The sequence below is a fragment of the Vipera ursinii genome (genome assembly GCF_947247035.1).
Source record: "Vipera ursinii genome assembly, chromosome: 11".
NCBI classification, from domain to species: domain Eukaryota; kingdom Metazoa; phylum Chordata; class Lepidosauria; order Squamata; family Viperidae; genus Vipera; species Vipera ursinii.
This window is the reverse complement of record NC_139524.1, coordinates 15383564-15402908: the sequence shown is the minus strand read 5'-3', so window position 1 is coordinate 15402908 and position 19345 is coordinate 15383564. Positions and strand designations below refer to the sequence as shown.

General features: G+C 46.3%; 1 protein-coding gene and 1 long non-coding RNA gene across 2 annotated transcripts; both read right to left on the bottom strand.

Annotated features, from left to right (window-relative positions):
• Positions 1–480: 480 nt before the first annotated feature.
• Positions 481–4779, bottom strand: LOC310645442. The gene is made up of 3 exons (XR_014493495.1): positions 4220–4779; positions 2338–3190; positions 481–870 (listed from the first exon to the last, which is right to left on the bottom strand). It is a non-coding gene; the product is annotated as an uncharacterized lncRNA (long non-coding RNA).
• A 1839-nt stretch (positions 4780–6618) lies between these two features.
• On the bottom strand, positions 6619–18813 carry LEO1 (LEO1 homolog, Paf1/RNA polymerase II complex component). The gene is made up of 12 exons (XM_083371090.1): positions 18661–18813; positions 15734–16510; positions 14762–14866; positions 13977–14071; positions 12332–12477; positions 11824–11908; positions 11634–11728; positions 11304–11438; positions 10515–10650; positions 9629–9815; positions 9019–9116; positions 6619–6903 (listed from the first exon to the last, which is right to left on the bottom strand). Exons 1-12 carry the CDS (start codon positions 18716–18718, stop codon positions 6796–6798), a joined length of 2025 nt encoding a protein of 674 aa, XP_083227216.1. The 5' UTR covers positions 18719–18813; the 3' UTR covers positions 6619–6795.
• Between the last annotated feature and the right edge of the window lie 532 nt (positions 18814–19345).

Sequence of the window (19345 nt, the reverse complement as noted above, 5' to 3'; positions counted from 1 at the left end):
CCCTCCTTCCCTAATGCTATTTTCATACAGGCATATCTCAAACCTGAAATTGCCCGATGCCTCGTGTGGCTTCAAAGTATAGTTTTGCAACAATTAAATTAAGCCCCTGGAAAGTATGCATAACCCCGAATTGCTAGGCAATTAACATTCTCCATTTTTCAGAGAACTGCTTAGCTATCTGTGGCCTACTTACAGCACAAAGGAAGGAGCAAAGGGTTCAGGGCATTGCTTGTTCTGAAAACAGCTTCATTTCTCTCTCTTCCCCCCCCCCAAAATAAAGGGCACCTTCTCAATGACCGGGGAGGGGGGGAAAGCAGATTCTTATACAATCTCATGAGGTCACAATGAATTAAGAGGATGCCCAAGTTCAACCATGGGTTCCTTTTCAAGGAAACTTTCAGTTCAATCTCAAAGGAAAACAAAAGAACGACGACAAAAAAATAAAAATAAATCAACAGAAGCATCTGACAGGGAGAGTTTGCCAAAGAGACAATTTATTTTATTTTATTTATTTATTTATTTAATAATATTTCTATACCGCCCTTCTCCCTGAGGACTCAGGGTGGCTCACAGGGCAAGAATAAAACACAAAGTTACAAATATTAAAAGGAAATTAAATAATTGCCCGATTTTAAAACAATTGATATATTACAATTATAAAACCCCCAAAATACAATATTAAGAATGCAAGAATAAAAAACAGCTCCGGATTGACAAAAAGAGCATTTTTTTTCCTTGTATGCCTATTGTTAATGACAATGCAAGGCTGCCGAGTCCCCAGCCTAGATCCAGGATCTATCTGGATTAACAGGGCTCTGCTGGCCAATAGTGATGCTTTGTGATGGAGATCAGAATTGTTCCAGGACTCATCTGCAAACGTCAAGAGTAGTTCAGTTAAGGCTTGTTCCACCCCAAAACTAGAGAACATTGAATGGGAACATAAGAGCTGTTTTAAAGTGAGCTGACTTCCCCAAGATCTGGGTTTGGAACCATCTTGTTTGGTCCTTGGATCAAAAATTACATTTATTCATTTATTCATTCATTTATTTTTAACATGCTCTTAGGGTAGGTTTCTCAAAGCTGGCACCTTCCGGATATGTGAGAACTACAACGCCTAGAGTTCCTTGTCAGAAGTAGTAGGGACAATGCTGGATGAGGACTGGGGGGCGGGACAAGGTTCAAATCCATCCTCGGTCAAAGAAGCTGATGGGGTGTTTTGGGGACTAAGCGGGGGTCCCAAGCTCAGCTCAACCGACTTCACAGGCTTGTTTGTTTAGAAGTAGTGAGTGAGTAGCGACTCGTACTCACTCTGGAAGGGAAGGTGGAATCTAAATGTAACAAAGAAAGAAGCCTGGATGGAAGTTCAGTTAGGGACAGTCTTGTTTAGGGAGAAACAGCAGACAAGATGGGTGTCTTCATGGATGCAACTTCGTTATGTTATTTTTAATGAAAATAAATAAATGCTGCAAATGTACACAGGCAGCCCTTGGCTTACAAACATTCGTTGACTGACCTCTCAAAGCGACAACGGGACGCCAAAAGTGATTTAGAATCGGTCCTCACATTTACGACCGTTGCAGCATCCCCAGGGTCACATGATCCAAGCACAGGAAGGCCTCGCCTTACCACAATTGAGCTCAACAATGTTGTGGCTAAGCGAGACAGTTGCGAAGGGAATTTCGCCCCATCCGGCGACCTTTTCTTGCCACCGTTGCTAAGCAAATCGCTGTGGTTGTTAAGTTAGTTACATGGTCGTTCAGTGAATCCGGCTTGAATTTGCTCGTCAGAAGGTCGCAAAAAGGGATGGCGTGACCGCCCCGGGACTCTGCAACTGGGGTAAGTGTGAGTCAATGGCCAAGCGCCCGGATCACGTGACCGGGGGTGGAAATGCTGCAACGGTTGTAAGTGTGAAAAACTTTTTTCAGGCCTGTTGTAACTTTGGATGGTCACTAAGTAAACTGTTATAAGTCGAGGACTACCTGCCTGCATAGTGATTCACTTAATGAGTGGGATAAAACAAAGTCGTAAAATCAGGCACACTTCATTGCCTTGCTTAAAATAAAAATCCTGCTCCCGGTTGTGATTCTAATCTAAATCGAGGACCTAGCAGGAAGTGAACAGACCAGGCGAACTAAACTCAATGCGAACTAAACAAGGTTCTGTAAACAAGCCAGATTTGCCCGATGGGGGTTGAAATCCATTGCTGGACCCTGGTTTTTTTTTCAAAAAAATAAATATGAAAATAAAAATAAACTTAAGGAGCACATCTGCCCGGGCCTGCTCTCTCTAAGACCACCCACCATTCCTGCAAAGCTACACTTCGTGGGAAAAACTCACCAGCAGATCCGCAGAGTCCTTTGCGAGAAACGCTTGAGCTTCAGCCTTGCACTCTCCCTGAAGTACGCTCAGCCTTAAGTTTTTTTTTTGAAAACCCACCCCGTTTCCAAAAATACGACAGGGCAAGCGAGAAAGGCCAGAGGTGAAAAGAGGGATTCAATCTAGGCCTCGAAAAAAGGCAACCTAAAACAAGAATCGTCCTTAGCACAGGAGACGGGCCTGGTAGGAATGCCGTTCATCGGTCCTCCGTTTGGGGGGCGGGGGGGACCTTCAGGGATGCAGAATCTCAGCTTGGCTGGAGGGGACTGGTCAGCTCATCGGTCCTCCATTTGGGGGGGACGCAGAATCTCAGCTTGGCTGGAGGGGACTGGTCAGCAAAGGCTGGCTGAGCGTTCACCCTGCAAAGGTGCCTTCTTCTGGGTTCTAGCCTAGTCTGATATAGTGTGGGACAGGACCCAGCAGCTCTCTGGCTTCAGGTCAGAGGAAGGAGTCAAAAAGCCACCCACTGGGGAAGCCGACATTAAATTAACTGGCATTCCAAGTTAAAATGTTGTCAAAGCCTCCCTCAAGCCTTTTAAAGGCTCGCTTTGGCAGAAAATTGGAAGCCATGGCTTATCAGGCATCTACTCTAGAACGGACAAGGCTGAACCTGCCCAAATTAGGTTTTATTTTTAAATCTCCCCCCCCCCCAAAAAAAAAACATCATACGAAAGGAAACTGTGTGGAAGGGAGAAAGAGAGAGCCGGCATGCTGAAATTATGGGGGTGGGTGGGTGGGTGTTTGGCTTGCTGTTTCATTCCTTTGTCCAAGACATACAATTCTCCTTTCAACATCCAACGTGAGCTGCTGGAATCTGAAAAAATACCAGGAAGAACAGAGTTTTTTTTAGTCTTCCAAATGGAACTATGTTTGGAACTGCTGATGGGAGCATTGAACTTGGGAACGGGCGCTCCCACCCTTCGGTTCAGATCGGTGGGGCTTAGAGATTAAGAGTCATCCCCAAACCAATAAAACGCTTCCCTCCCATTGTTATCTTGGCATTTTTCAAGACAACATCGATGGGGAACTGCCCTCTCAACGTCTGGGACCTTACAGGACAGATTTCAGAATCTTAAGGAAGTGACCTTGAGGTTTACGGCCCTTATCTAGGCATTGTACTCCCAAACCTGAAAGGCATCTTGATAATTTGCCACATTCTCGTCCTGTCACATCACCTTTGCCCTACTTTCATGGAGGAGTTTGGAAGGAAAAAGGAAAAAAAAAAACCACAACAAGCTACAACACAACAGCAGGAATGCCCTGCGGAAAGACAGAAGAGAACGCCGGGATTGCAACGTCAAGTAAAGGCAGGGGGAAGAGAGGAACTGATGTAAAAACTCAGCTCCTTGCAGGAAAGGTGGGACCTGGAATAAGGAAAAACGCTGGATAAGCCCAGTGGAGGAGATGACCAGGCTGAGCCCGAGGGAGGGGGTCAAATGCATCATCAGTCATGAATCCCTGCGCGCTCACAAGAGATCTAAATCCAGCCCACCTCGAATGCCTTTCTATTCTTAACGCCTGCTAATTTCCCTTGCCCGTTAGTAGTTCAGATTGTTGCAGAGAGCTTACACTTAACAAGTCTTTATACACATCTGAACTGCCTGGGTCTCTTGATTTCCCTGGCGCTTGAGACCCCCCACCCCCCGCGAAGGATAGGTTGTCTCCTCCCTCCAGCTATTCCTCTACTACAGGAAGGCCACCTCCATCAGCTTCTTCCTTCAACTGTACCCCAGGGAGGCGACACAGCCACAGGTTCAATCCATCAGCCCTTCTGAAGGATCAGCAGAGTTTTCAGCTGTAAACTGAACCACGGTAGTTGGCTCTTAAGAACTGGTTTGCAAACCTGTATTTCCTTCCGCGTGATGTCCCGTAAATGGACTTTTCAGCTGGTGTACTGCTCCTGAAGGTTTTCTGGCTGGGAAGAATAAACATGTTTTAAATACAGGTAGTCCTTGTTTCAACCACTGCCTGGTTTAGTGACCCTGTGCAGTTGCGACGGTGAGAAAGAAGCAACGTCACGACCAATCCTTAACTGTTAAGAGCGATCAACCCTTACCCTGAAGAAATGACTCTGAACATTTGATTTGTGCTTAGATTGTAAGCCGCCCTGAGTCTTCGGAGAAGGGCGGGATATAAATGGGATTAAAATAAATAAAGAATAAATAAACAGTTCAAACCCAGAGCAGAAAAATAAAAATAAAAAATGAGGTCAATATGTTCAGAAGACAGCAAAGGCAACTCCCAAAATAGAGGTGTTCGTACTCACACCAAACAGGGCACAGAAGGATTTGAGATATTTTATAAGGGCATCTCAACCTTAACACCTTTTAAAATGTGTGGACTTCCAACTCTCAAGAGTTCTCCGACCTGCATGAGAGTTGACGTCCACACATCTTAAAACTTGCTGAAGCAGAGCTAGGCAACCTTGGTTCTTTTATGACTTGTGTATTTCAACTCCCAGAATTCCTGAGCCAGCTGGCTCAGGAATTCTGGGAGTTGAAGTCCACGAGTCATAAAAGAGCCAAGGTTGCCTACCCCTGGAACTTTAGGGTAAGGGTTTATATGATCTGTCCCTGGTAAAAGTTGATAAATCTGGGAGAAAAGGAAGGGAATTCACATCCCTTCTGAGGTCACTCTATTCATCACATTGCGAAGTCAAACTTCTAGCAAGTTACGGAGCACTTTTGAAAAACTTTTTGAGAAAAGGAGTGCAAAAAAATAAAATAAAATAAAATCCCTAAGGGAACCCATGACTTTTCAAATGACTGTGTAATGACACAGGCAAAAGTCACAAGGACTTTCTCATGGATCTTAATTGCTCACAAGTTCGGAGTCAATTAGCCGGGCGAACGTGTCCATCTAACTTTGGCCCCCAAATGAAAAAAGAAAAGAGGAAGGGTGGAGAAAAAGGAGAAAACCCCACGGGAAAATGACTGTGGTTTGGCTTAAGGCCAGGGGTAGGCAACCTTGGCTCTTTTATGACTCGTGGACTTCAACTCCCAGAATTCCTCAGCCAGCCATGCTGAGGCGAGAGAGGTTTCCAAGCTGAGCCATGTTGGCTCAGGAATTCTGGGAGTTGAAGTCCACGAGTCATAAAAGAGCCTAACCCTGGCCTAGGCCTAGGCCGCTTTATGACCTGTGGACTTCAACTCCCAGAATTCCTAAGCCAGACATGCTGAGGGAAAACGGAGAGGTTTCCAAGCTGAGCCATGCTGGCTCAGGAATTCTGGGAGTTGAAGTCCACCAGTCATAAAAGAGCCAAGGTTGCCTATCCCTGGCCTAATTACGATGAAGGAGCTGAGAATAATGGTTTAGTACAGGGGAAGGGTGAGGCGATGGCTTTGCAATACATACAATTCTTTGTGGTCAGACATGCGATGAGGCTCTTTTTGAAAAAAAAAAAGCCAATGTTAGTCGTTATCCCTTCACTGCTACACAGTTAGAACATAGAACACAGAATCATAGGCCTGGAAGGGATCTCAGGTCTTCTAGTCCTATCCTCTGCTCAAGGCAGGATACCAGGGGTCTTCAAACCTGGCCCTTTTATGACTTGTGGACTTGCAACTCCCAGAATTCCTCAGCCAACACGAAGAAGAGGCCCTTCTCATAGTCCAGGGGTCTTCAAACTTGGCCCTTTTAGGACTTGTGGACTTCAACTCCCAGAATTCCTCAGCCAACACGATGAAGAGGCCCTTCTCCTAGTCCAGGGGTCTTCAAACTTGGCCCTTTTAGGACTTGTGGACTTCAACTCCCAGAATTCCTCAGCCAACACTAAGAGGAGGCCCTTCTCCTAGTCCAGGGGTCTTCTAACTTGGCCCTTTTCTGACTTGTGGACTTCAACTCCCAGAATTCCTCAGCCAACACGAAGAAGAGGCCCTTCTCCTAGTCCAGGGGTCTTCAAAGTTGGCCCTTTTATGACTTGTGGACTTCAACTCCCAGAATTCCTGAGGAATGATTGCTTGATGCAATGATTGCTTGATGCCTTTCCTTTGTCCCGTCCTTCTGACAATCCTCAAACTCCTATCAGGTTTTCTATGTTCCATCATCCCCAATCAACAAATATCCTGACAGAAGCTGGAGATCCAGCAGGTATCCCGTCTTTGTCCATGGTGAACAGAATATCAAAAACATCTTTTCTGGGTACAGATAACAGAGTCTGCCCATCCTGGTTGCGCTCTGCTAGACGATGAAAGAGTCACAGGCCTCCAAATTGGTCACCAAACATACCACACCAATCCCACATTATTTAAAAAAAATCCCACAAAAAGTTTTATTCACATTAATATCATTAATACAAATGTTGCTCCCACCCCAATCTTCATGGAATCTACTTACATCATGGTTGGCAAAAAGAAACCAATATAGTCTCTATTTTTTTAAAAAAAAAATCCTATCACCAATGTTCAAAGTCCATGCCTATTACATCTCCTCATCTTCATCTTCCTCATCACTGATCACATATTTCTTCTGTTTCTTGCTGGCCTTTTCATCATCTTCAGCTTTTCTCTTACCGGAAGGCTCACCCTCCTACAATTAAAAAGAAAGAATTTTCAAACACAAGACAGGATCTGGGGATTAAGTTCCTCCTAAATCTATTTCCTTAAAGTATCGTGGAACAAATATTTGTGTGCGAACATTCTCTTTAGCCGGAGATGAACAAGAATCACTTCTGTTTGAACATCAGAACTATTAAATTCACACACGTCAAAAGATAGAAAATAGGCTACAGGATATTAAAACACTGGGAAAAGTGAAATATATTCTTCTGAGTGGAAACAGCTTCTAATTAAATACAAGATCCTCAGGGTGAAGTAACTTGGCAATTAGTCTGATTAACTGCTTACAGCTCTAAATAGGTATAAATTCTGAATAATGACAGTAATTTTGCAAGCTGAGCTGAATTTCTCCCCGGATCTTAATAGAGATGGCTGGCTTCCAGACAAATACATTTCTTCTAGGGTCTTAGGAAAATCTTGAAAAATTCAAAGGTTCTCCCTCTGTAACCAGTCTCCCAAAACATAACCCTTCTAAATAATTTTTAAGCAATCAATGATGAGTTGTGATTAAAAGGAGGTTCTTATAAAAACACACAGGTGTCTGGATGGACCACAATATTTGTGTCACATGTGATGTGGTTTTTTGTTGTTTTTTTATGCTGAAGCACCACCCTGTGGTGAATTTGAATAGCACTCAAACTGAATAGCTTGATAGCTTGAAAGAGGGAAAAAACAAGGCCGTCTTTCCATTATCTGTTATTAGGAGTTCAGTTCAGGACAGAATCAATCAACCCCACAAAATTGCTGATAATTTTTCTGTTTATCAGCTGCCCCCTCCCCAGCCATAACCCCACCCCTGCAGGTTTTTAAAACAGAGGCTAGATGGCTCTGAAGCAAGGGAGTTTTGATGATGGATTTCTGGGTGGCCTCTGAAATCACTTCCAACTCTGGATCGACATAAGTTACATTTTTTATGACCCTGGAATTCCTTTATTCTGGATGGAGTTAATATAACTGAATGGAGCTGAGCGTTTACTGGCCAGCTGCCCTTCCTGACGCCTACTGAAAGTTCGCAGCACACATTTTCTCTTTGTGCCCCGATAGAGAAAGATCTGCCCGCTGCCTAGGATTGAATTTTCAACCTTCCTTGTGGGAGGCCAGCATTCTTCACCGCCAGGTCCCCAGGCTGCTCTCCAACTCTGGATTGGCTTTGCTTTGCTGAAATTTTTATTATCATTCTTGGACATGTTTTCTATACCTTGTAGACCCCTCCCAACACTTCTGTAAGTTGGCAAAACAGGGGAAAGTATGTGAACGTTCCAGAAAGACTCCCCAGGACTTGTTTGCTCTTTCACATAAGTGGTTCACGTGGCCACAGTATTACAAAACAATGATTGGATGGACCAACTGCGGGAAGAGAATGTTCTTTCGGTCTGAGTGTAGTCGATGCTCTTACCCCATTTGCATCAATGTACCAGTACCACAGTTGTAGAATCACATACAGATGCAAATGGTATAAACTGTCGAAAAATGTCAGGGTGATTTTTGTTAAAAAACAACAAAACCCCTACTGTAAGTCGTGGTTATGATAAGATAGTGCAAGCGGCCCTCAATGCTGGCACCCAAAATGCAATTATGCAACTACAGTATGTGTGCGTGCGTGCGTGTGGCTGTCAGAACTTTGAATCCAGGTCGTAAGTAACACAGGGGAGGTGTGCTGTAACTATGAATGGCCACTAAGGGACTGGTCGTTAAGTCAAGGATTCCCTGTACACATATTCATTGCCTTTATTATTTTTATAAAGGATGCAGGTTGATCTAAATCAGAAGTGGGGAACCGTGGCCCCTTTATGACTTGTGGACTTCAACTTCCAGAATACCTGAGAGTTGGAAGTCCACAAGTCATAAAAGGGGCTTCGTTCCCCACCCCTGATCCGAACAAAGTAAATTAGCTTGACTGTCCACAAAGACTTTGAAAAACAACATACTTGGTTGTGTTTTCAGAGAGGGGGGGAGAAACCAAATTTGTTCAGACACATCAGACTGTCCTTTAAATGAAGGTTTCGCTCTACATCAACCCAGAATAGTGACAGGTAGCCATGGAGAAACTATCAGCTGATGTCCAGCCTGGTTTGGATTCTCTCACCTCATCACTGTTGAGTTTCTTCGCTTTGAGCAGCCTCTGCGTTTTCTCCTCATCCGAGCCGTCATCACTGTCCGAAGAATAAATCCGGGCGCGCTCCTCTGGAAGAGAAAACACGCATTATACTCCAAAAGGCCAAAGGCTGGAAAACAAATCTTAAGAACTCCTAAGTGCAGCTTAGAAACTGGAGATTAAGGACCAGGTTGGAATGAGCGACTGGGGGTGGGTGGTGGGTGAGAGCTCGCTACGCAACCCAGCGTGGAAAATGTCCACCAAGCAAATGGGATCGACGATACCGATAAGCTTATTTGTACAAGCAAACGCTGCGCTGTGCAAAAAAAAAAAAAAAAAGAGGAGAAAGAGCAAGGGAAAGCAAACAGCCGGTGTGAAACGAACTCGCAGGGTACAAATTAAAAGCATAAAACCCAGCTGCAATGTTTGCAAAGGCCAAACAGCTATTAAAGAAGCTCACAGATGAGCAACTGACCAACCGGGCCATTAGATAATTTCAAGGCTTCCCCAACTAGGTGCCCCTCCCAAGTCACTGGACCAGCCATAGTGTACTGGGAGGGACAGAGTGGAACGACTCAGGAGGAGAGGAGGGGAAGGCTACCTCGTATCCCGCCTTTGTATCTGTTCTTGATGGCGGCCAGGCTGATGGCCTCCTCTCCTTCCTCCTCCTCATCGTAGCGGTCGGGCTCCAGGTAGCTGGCGCTCAGACCCCGCTGGTGTTGCTTCTCGCGCATCCTTCTCTGCTGGGATTCCCTACGAATGGAAGCTCGCAGCCGTTCCTCCTCTTTCTGCAGGAGAGAAGAACAGAAGTCAGGGTGGTTTCCTTCGGTTCTGGGTTGGGGGGCTGAACCAGGACAAGCCCGGATGAAAATCGCTCTCAACCAGGGTGGTCTCTGAATTGAAGCCAGCTGCTCAGCCCAGCCTGGCTCGCGAGGAGGAGTAAGCACTGTGCAAATAACGTTCATTTTTCATTGATTTATCTCAGTCTTCCGCTGACTGGCCCAAGGTTATCCGGACAGCTTTCGCACCTAGAAGTCACCATCTTTAGATGACTGGCCCAGAGTCACCCAGCTGGCTTTCAAGCCTAAGGCCGGACTAGAACTCACCGTCCCCTAGTTTCTAGGCCAGCACCTTAGCCCCCAAATAAAGGGAGAATTCTACCTGGGCTGTATTTCAGAAGAGAAACAGAACAGGCAAAGCAAGGAAACTGTGCACGGGGATACATCAATTGATGCATTTAGCAGACCTTTACTTTTTTTTGGGGGGGGGGGAAGTTGCTCACTCAGCATGACACAAGGAGCATATTCAGCAAGGTATGGGGGGGTCTTCATTCTATGATAGCTTAGGTCCTTTAACACTGTGGAGATCACAGATCAGCAGATTTTGAGCAGCAAGGCCAAGAACCTGATGACAAACCAGCCTAAATTTAGTCCGACTAGAGAAGAGAGGAGGCAGCGTTTCAAGGATGGGATTCGATGAATGCATACCTTAATCATTTCTGTGCGTTGGGACTCTGGATCACGACCAGCCATTGGCAGAATACGGATTTTCTGCGTTTTTGAACATCTGTCTGCCAATGAGAGGGTCATCTTCCTGTGTGTGGCGCTGTCTGTCGAATGTGGCCTGTGACAAATTAATCAAATTAAAAGGGTTTTGACAGAAAAATGGCAACACGCCATCAAATATTTGGGTTAATCGGCTTACCAATGCAAGACTTGTCATTGTCACCCTACTTGGTGAATGGTCACTGTGAATAAAGTTCTTACCCAGGGCTCTTCAAGCTTGGCCCTTTTATGACTCGTGGACTTCAACTCCCAGAATTCCTCAGCCAGCCATGCTGAGGGAAAAGGGAGAGGTTTCCAAGCTGAGCCACGCTGGCTCAGGAATTCTGGGAGTTGAAGTCCAGGAGTCATGAAGGGGCCATAGTTCCCCCACGCTGACTCAGGAATTCTGGGAGTTGAAGTCCACCAGTCATAAAAGAGCCAAGGTTGCCTACCCCTGATCTAGTCCAACCTCTGCTCAGGCAGGAAACCCTATACCATTTCAGACAAATGGTTGTCCAGTCTCTTCTTAAAAACTTCCAGCGTCGGAGCATTCACAGCTTCTGGAGGCAGGTTGTTCCACTGGTTAATTGTTCTCACTGTCAGGAAATTTCTCCTTAGTTGTAGGTTGCGTCTCTCCTTGGTTAGTTTCGAGGACTATCTGCATCTGACTTCAGGTCAAGCACAACTCAGCAATTCCTAACCTCTTCAACTCAATTCAATTCCCAGGCTTACCGGAAGGTCAATTTTGTCTTGAAGACGGCCTGTCCCTGAAGTCCAGTTCCTTGTCTGATGAAGAGATGGTTGTGGTCTCCCTGCAGGGGTGCCTTATACACATCGAAGACTTCATTCCCCAAATGTAAGGACATGCTTCAAAAAAAAAAGAGGGGATAATGAATTGGTGCAATTCAAGACAATCCCATGTTTCCCCCACCTTCAATTAATGGGACCAAGGAACTGAAACCAAGGGGAAAATACAAGGCAATCACGCCTAAGAACTGCCTCTTGTATCCTCCGCCCCCCCAAACCCATTTTCAGATTAGCCGTTTTCGAGTCTCAACTTACCTCCCATCAGACCACTTGACAATCCGTGCATTACTCTCTCGAATCTCGTTTCCTTCGTCATCCCGGCGAGTTCGCCAACGTATTGTGTTCTCTACCTTTCAAGGCACAAAATTAGACAAGAGGATTGCGGACCCTGTCCACACAGGCAGGCAAGTACGGGGAGAGAAACGGCCGGCGTTTAAAGCCCTACCTTCAGTTTTAACCTTGTCCTGCCTTCTTCATCAAGCATCTCCTCGTCTTCAAATTCATCCTCGTAATACTGAGGATCAAAAGGCCTGCGGGACAGTAAGAAGATTGCACGAATCGACTCAAGAGGTGTCACTCTAGGAGCAAAGGACCGTTTTTCACACTTATGACCACTGCAGCCTCCTCGTGGGTCACGTGGTCAAAATTCTGAAGCTTGGCAACCGGTTCGTATTTAGGACGGTTGCGGCGTTCCCGGGACGCCACGTGATCGCCTTTGGCGATCTTCTGACTAACCAAGTCAACGGGGAAAGCCGGATTCAATTAACAACCGTGTGACTAATTTAACAACTGCACTGATTCACGTAACAATCGTGGCGAGCCAAGTCATAAAAACGGGGCAAAAATTCGCTTAGCAAATGTCTCGCTTGACGACAGAAAATTTCAGCTTGATTGTAAGTCAAGGACTACCTGCATTTCCCCAAGGTTCAGCTTACAGTTTTCCCCTCCTTTACCTGGGTTCCACACTGAGGAAGTTGGGAAGCTTTACAAAATACAGGTCATTTCCCAGATCCGTGTTGACTTTCGGGATTTCCACTTCTATCCGTGTTTCAGGGATGGGCTCGTCTTCCGGCTGCTCTTCATTCAAACCGTTCTCATCCTAATCAGGAGGATGGAAAAGAGCCCAAATCAGGAATGAAATAAAGCGGGTTGAATATCGCTCCATATATTGGCGCACAAGCTGTTCGTTCAATTCTCTTATTGGGAATACCGAGGGATCGATGCGGCCTGCTTAAAATATTGGCTGGAGGAAGGAAGTTGAGCTCGGCTTCCTGCTAAAAGAGGAAGCAAGGCAGCCGCAAAGAATTACCTTGCTATCCTTTGCCTTGAAGGGGCGAGATGCTAAGAGGGCATTACTGCTTTGAGTAAAAGCCGCCTCCTCTTTGTGTCTGTGCATATCTTTGAGAAGTGGCTGGGGACCAGGGGTGTCAAACTCAATTTCATTGAGGGCCGCATCAGCATTGCGGTTGCCCTCAGGGGGCCGGGTAGGTGTGGCCTACTAGGTGGGCGTGGCTAGACTGCGTATGGCGTACTGGGTGGGCATGGCCAACTCTACATTGTTCACATCAAGGGTGCCTATGGGTGCCTGGGCAGGAGAGGGACAGATCTGAGGGTCTCTGGCAGAAGGAGGGTCTCTGGGCCAGGGCCATGGCAGTGGGGGCCGTTCCCTCACTGTTTCCAGTACGGCTTCGCGGGCCGCATGAAACCACTTTGCGGGCCGGATCCGGCCCCCGGGCCTTGTGTTTGACATGTCTGATCTAGGCCAACTACTCGGTGGCTTCAAATATAGCTACCTTTAGAACACTGTTTTTCAGCTGGCTGCAATCTTATTGTATTGACTACTACACACTATGACATGATATATTACATTTACACGCAAGGCAATTCACATGGGGACTTGGTAATTTTACCCCAAGCCACCTCCAAACACCACAGAGGAGAAGAAAGCTGAATGAGATTCTCTACGCTAGGTTTTCCTCTGCAGAGGAAATTGTTCCGGTGCCTCTCCTTTTAACACCTCCCGTGTGGTGTTAGCTAAAGCAGGTGTACAAGACAAACAGACTGACTGTGCTGAAGATACTTCTCTGTGATTCCTTCAGAAAGTTGCTGGGAATTATCAATGGCCTTTTGCTGACAGAATGGTGACACGAGTTCCGATCTTGAAAACTACAAGATCCAATTCAGGCCAAGGCTTTTATTGAGACGGCCGTGTTAAAAGGATAAGGGAAGGCTCTTCTTTGCCACCAACTGACAACTCTACAATGAACTTGGCTGCAGCCATTTTTTTCTTCTCGTTCTAGGTTGCCACATAGAACGGAGGGAGGGGGGTTGCCCAGGGGCTTGTTAATCAAAAATAATCTTCTGTCCCGTGGGAACCAAGGTCACCTACTGCTCCTGCGAGCAGGGCGCTGCATTAAAAAAGCCCACCAAATGAGTATATTGGGAAACTTAGTTGCTTGCATAGTTTTGTGGGTGGGATATTAAACTTTGTAACTGGGCAGTTGTTACTTGTTTTCCCTTTTGCTCACCTAGGAGTTCTGTTTCATTCCCCTCTGTCTGTCGGAACCGTGACACCCACACTTGGGGGTTACTACTTACAATAGGCTGCCCTGGCGTTGGTGGCTTGTCTTCTCCATCACTTCCTGAAGAGATATCATCTGCTCCTCCAAACAAATCCATTGTGTCTCTGTTATCTTAAGCAGAAGGTTAAACAGAAGAATTAGGATAACAGAAAAATATGGGCAAATCTTGGAACAAGAAAGAGAGAGGCCTATAAAACCAGAGATGGAGTCTTCAGAAGGAGGTTTAGAACAATGTTCAATTGTCAGCACCCCTAGAAAGCTAAGTAAACAAAATGGGCAAAACAGTGATCCACACACACACACACACACACACACACACACACACACACACCCCTTCACAAGGACAACCATATATATATATGGTTTTGTGAGACAATCTCTTTGGAGGAAACCCGAGAAGGAAATAATTCACTGTTTTGAAAAAGAGCCGTAACACCATTTCTCTTTTCCTTCCAAACGAAGTAGTCTTGTGGACACACCTTACATATTATTTGCAATGACCTCCAGATTCAGAGAAATTGGAGCAGGGCGAAGGATCCAGTCCACAGTACAAATTGCGGCTAGTCCTGGTTTAAAGGAAGCCTTCGATGCTTGAACACCAAACCTCCTTTCAACGCCACCCATAGAGCCCCATGAAACATTCCAGCCAGACTTGTGGCGCTTTTGGGAGGGAGTGGGGGCTAAAAACGTGCAGCTGAGCCTGGAGGTTTTTGGGGCTAGACCACTGGAGGAGAAGAGTCTCTTGCCATTGAAAAATCAAAGGGCAATCCAAACAGAAGATGGGAAAACAGCGTTGCTTACTTTTTTGCCCTTCTGTATCGCTTTCCATTTCGGAATCGGATGCAATTTGCTTCTTGCTCTTTGGTTGGGGAATATCATCCTCACTGTCGCTGCCTCTTGCTGATTCTGTGAAAGCAGATTTTTTTTTTAAGCTCTCCAGGGACACAACCAGGGCCAAACTTTCCAGCTGGAGCCCTCAGATGCTAAAGATTACAATTATCAACATCCTCTTTCCCCTATATTTGCACATAAACTAAACCCTAATTTGGGGCCACATAAATAAAGCAGACCGAGAAGCAGGTCCGAAGGTCACGGATCTTTCTGCCACACTCATCTCTGAGAAAAACAGCTGGCCAGTTTTGCTTAAGCAAAGTCTGTCGTGCCACGTACAGTGGCAAAGTGTGACAGTCATTTACCCAGGACAAACAGGCCTGCATGGTCAACAGTTCGTTTTATGTATCTATGCAATTTAAAGGCCACCCAACTCCACGAGACTCTGGATGGCTTACCACATTCAAAAAGCAGAAAATAATTTAAAAATAAAAAAGCAAAAAGCAAAGCCCAGAGGAGAACTTTAAAGAGATAAAATTATTCTGCTGGATCTCAGCTCAACCTAATACAGGCTTTTCCAAGCTCAGCAACTTTTAAGCTGTGAGAACTTCAATTCCCAGCCAGGTTTGCTGGGGAATTCTGGGAGTTGAAGTCCTCAGAGCTTAAAAGTTGCTGAAGTTGAGAAATATTGCCATAACCCAAGGCCTGGGGGAACAGCTACAATTTTTTTTGCAACGTTTTGAGTATAATCAAGATGAACAGAGCAACCGATGCACCCCTTTGGATGTGCTTAGCTAAAACTCCCATCATTCCCAAACAGCGTGGTTAGAAATCATGGGAGGTGAGAGAAACCATCTTTAACAAGGTCCACAAAGAAAACCAACAAGAACGCTAAGCCATAAATAGACCTCGCACCCCTCCACGAATCCCTATCTCTTTTACCCAATTTGTGCTCGCGTTCCTCGTCATCCTCTGACAAATGGCGCTCTTCGTCTTCTGAATGCTGAGGCCTCTCGTCGTCCGAATTGGGAAGCTTCTCCTCTTCCGAGCGTGCCACCCGTTCCTCCTCATCCTCCGAGTTCTGCATGTTTTCTTCATCGGAATTCCGCGGTCTTTCCTCATCCTCCGAGTTCTGGAGCTTCTCCTCGTCAGAAACCTGGGCTCTCTCCTCGTCGTCATCGGACTGATCCAGCCTCTCCTTGCTGTCAGAGATCTGCACCCTCTCCTCATCGTCCGAGTTTTTCTCTTCGTCGTCTGAATGCTGAATCTGCTCTTCGTCGTCTGAATTTTGGAGCTTCTCCTCCTCATCTGACTGGTCACTTTTATCCTCTCTATCCCATTTTTCCTCCTCTGAATGGACTTTCTCAGAGCCTTCAGCCTCGGAGCGATGGCTGCCATCATCCGATCTGCGGTCCTCGTCGTCTTCCTCATCGTGCACAGCTTCTGAGCCGCTGTGCTGCTCAAGGTCCGACTGGTCCTCGTTGTCCTCGTGTTCGGAGTGCGCCGAGCCCTCAGACGGATTGTAGGATTGTTCAGACTGGTTGTCGTTGTCGCTGCCGCTGTGGTGAGAAACACCCTCGTCCTCGCTGTCTTCACCGAACAACTCTTTGTTGCTGGGTTTTAAAGCGTCATCCTCTCTGTCGCTCTCACTGCCGGAAACGTTGCTAACAGAGCCGGTGTTCTCCCGGTCCGAATCAGAGTCAGATCCAGAATCAGAGTCTAGCCAAAAGGCAGAGAAAACCAGAGTATTAATCAGAGAATAAGGATCAGATTTCTTCCAAAGCAAATGTAACAACGCCACTTTGCAATTATAGCCTTCCTTCTGCCTGATGGAAAGCATACTCCATTCTCAGAAGGGGGGGGGGAAATATTAATAGAGAAAATTAATATTAAACGATGCCAGGGTGCGTTTCAACACAGTACAGATAGTCCTCGACTTACAACGTTTCATTTAGTGACCGTCCAAACTTACAATGGCACTGGGAAAAAAAGTGACTTAAGACCGTTCTTCACACTTAAGACCATTGCAGCATCCCCGTGGGCACATGGTCAAAATTCAGATGCTTGGCGACTGACTCATATTTACGACCGATGCAATGTTCCCAGGGTCATGTGATCTGCTTTTGCAACCTTCTGACAAGCAAAGTCAATGGACAAACCGGTTTCAGTTATCAACCGTTTTACTAATTTACCAACTGCTGTGATTCACGTAACAACTGTGGCCAGAAAAGTCGTAAAATGGGGCAAAACTCATTTAGCAAGTGTTTTGCTTAGCAACAGAAATTTTGGGCTCAGTGGTGGCCGTAAGTCGAGGACTCCCTGTGTAAAGAAACCGAGCCAGCATCAAAGAAGAGAGGGGTTACCGGACACCTAAACAGGCAAAGGAGGAAACGGACAATTGGAAAAGGCCACAAAAGTGGGGGAAAAGCTGCAAGAAATGTATTTCCATGTGCCTAACGTGTATATCAAATTAAATCTCCCAGCCCCAGAAAGACTGGTTTCACATTTGCAGTATTTTTCCAAAAAAACCTTTCTGACCCTGAACCAAATTTTATTATTTTTATTCTGCCTTTTTAAAAAAAATATAACTCCAGAAGGTGCACATACCTAATACTGTTGCCTGCTAACAAGAACCCTGAAAGGTGGGTTAGAGGAAGGCCCTCTGCACATGCTCGAAGGAAGGAAGGAAGCAAAGCAAGCAAACAAGCAGAAGCGGTGAATGCTCCAACACTGGAAGTTTTTAAGAAGAGACTGGGCAGCAATTTGTCCAAAATGGAATAGGGCTTCCTGCCTGAGCAGGGGGTTGGACTAGATGACCTCCAAGGTCCCTTCCAACTTTACTACTATTACTACTACTACTACTAACCAGTGGAACAACCTGCCTCCAGAAGTGGTGAATGCTCCAACACTGGACGTTTTTAAGAAGAGACTGGGCAGCCATTTGTCCGAAATGGAATAGGGCTTCCTGCCTGAGCAGGGGGTTGGACTAGATGACCTCCAAGGTCCCTTCCAACTTTACTACTATTACTACTACTACTACTAACCAGTGGAACAACATGCCTCCAGAAGTGGTGAATGCTCCAACACTGGACGTTTTTAAGAAGAGACTGGGCAGCCATTTGTCCGAAATGGAATAGGGCTTCCTGCCTGAGCAGGGGGTTGGACTAGATGACCTCCAAGGTCCCTTCCAACTTTACTACTATTACTACTACTACTACTAACCAGTGGAACAACCTGCCTCCAGAAGTGGTGAATGCTCCAACACTGGACGTTTTTAAGAAGAGACTGGGCAGCCATTTGTCCGAAATGGAATAGGGCTTCCTGCCTGAGCAGGGGGTTGGACTAGATGACCTCCAAGGTCCCTTCCAACTTTACTACTATTACTACTACTACTACTAACCAGTGGAACAACATGCCTCCAGAAGTGGTGAATGCTCCAACACTGGACGTTTTTAAGAAGAGACTGGGCAGCCATTTGTCCGAAATGGAATAGGGCTTCCTGCCTGAGCAGGGGGTTGGACTAGATGACCTCCAAGGTCCCTTCCAACTTTACTACTATTACTACTACTACTACTAACCAGTGGAACAACATGCCTCCAGAAGTGGTGAATGCTCCAACACTGGACGTTTTTAAGAAGAGACTGGGCAGCCATTTGTCCGAAATGGAATAGGGCTTCCTGCCTGAGCAGGGGGTTGGACTGGATGACCTCCAAGGCCCCTGCCATCATTATTATCATCATTATTATTAGGAAGCAAGCAAACCCCGCTGCCCGCCAAGACAACCCCGAAAAACTCCCGAGCGGCATTTCCAAATTGGGGAGGGCTCCCGCGCATGCGCGACCTTCGCCCCACTTTCTCCCTCCGCACACCTTTTTGCTCCGGTTCCGTGTCGGCGTCGCTCCCGAAGAGCTCCTCCATGTCCGCCATGCTGAGAGAATCCCACTTCCTAGGCCAGAACCGCGGAGTCTGCACCGAGCGACCGGAAGCGGCGCTGCGTGGTGACGTCACCGGTCCGCGACTAATCCCGTGAGCGGAAGAGGCGGGCTTTACTCACAGCGGTTTATTCTCCCTCGCTGTTAATTGCTGCAGCGCGTTCCGCAATTCTTTAGTCTCACTCTTAAAAAGATGGACACGGGGATTCGTGCTTCCATGAGAGGGGGCTAAAAAAAGGCGGTCAATGGCTTTGCCAGCTTGCCAGCTATTTGTTGTATTACAGCAGGGGGTCTTCGAACATGGCCCTTTTATAAATTGTGGACTTCAACTCCCAGAATTCCTCAGCCAGTCTGCCTGGCTGAGGAATTCTGGGAGTTGAAGTCCACAAGTCAAAAAAGGGCCAAGTTTGAAGACCCTTGTATTGCAGCTTTCATTATAGCAGAGGTCTTCAAACCTGGCCCTTTTATGACTTGTGTACTTCAACTCCCAGAATTCCTCAGCCAGTGTGCCTGACTTAGGAATTCTGGGAGTTGAAGTACACAAGTCATAAAAGGGCCAAGTTTGCATTATACCCAGGGAACATACCCTCAGGCTGCCTGATTGAAGACAGTTTTGTCAGGG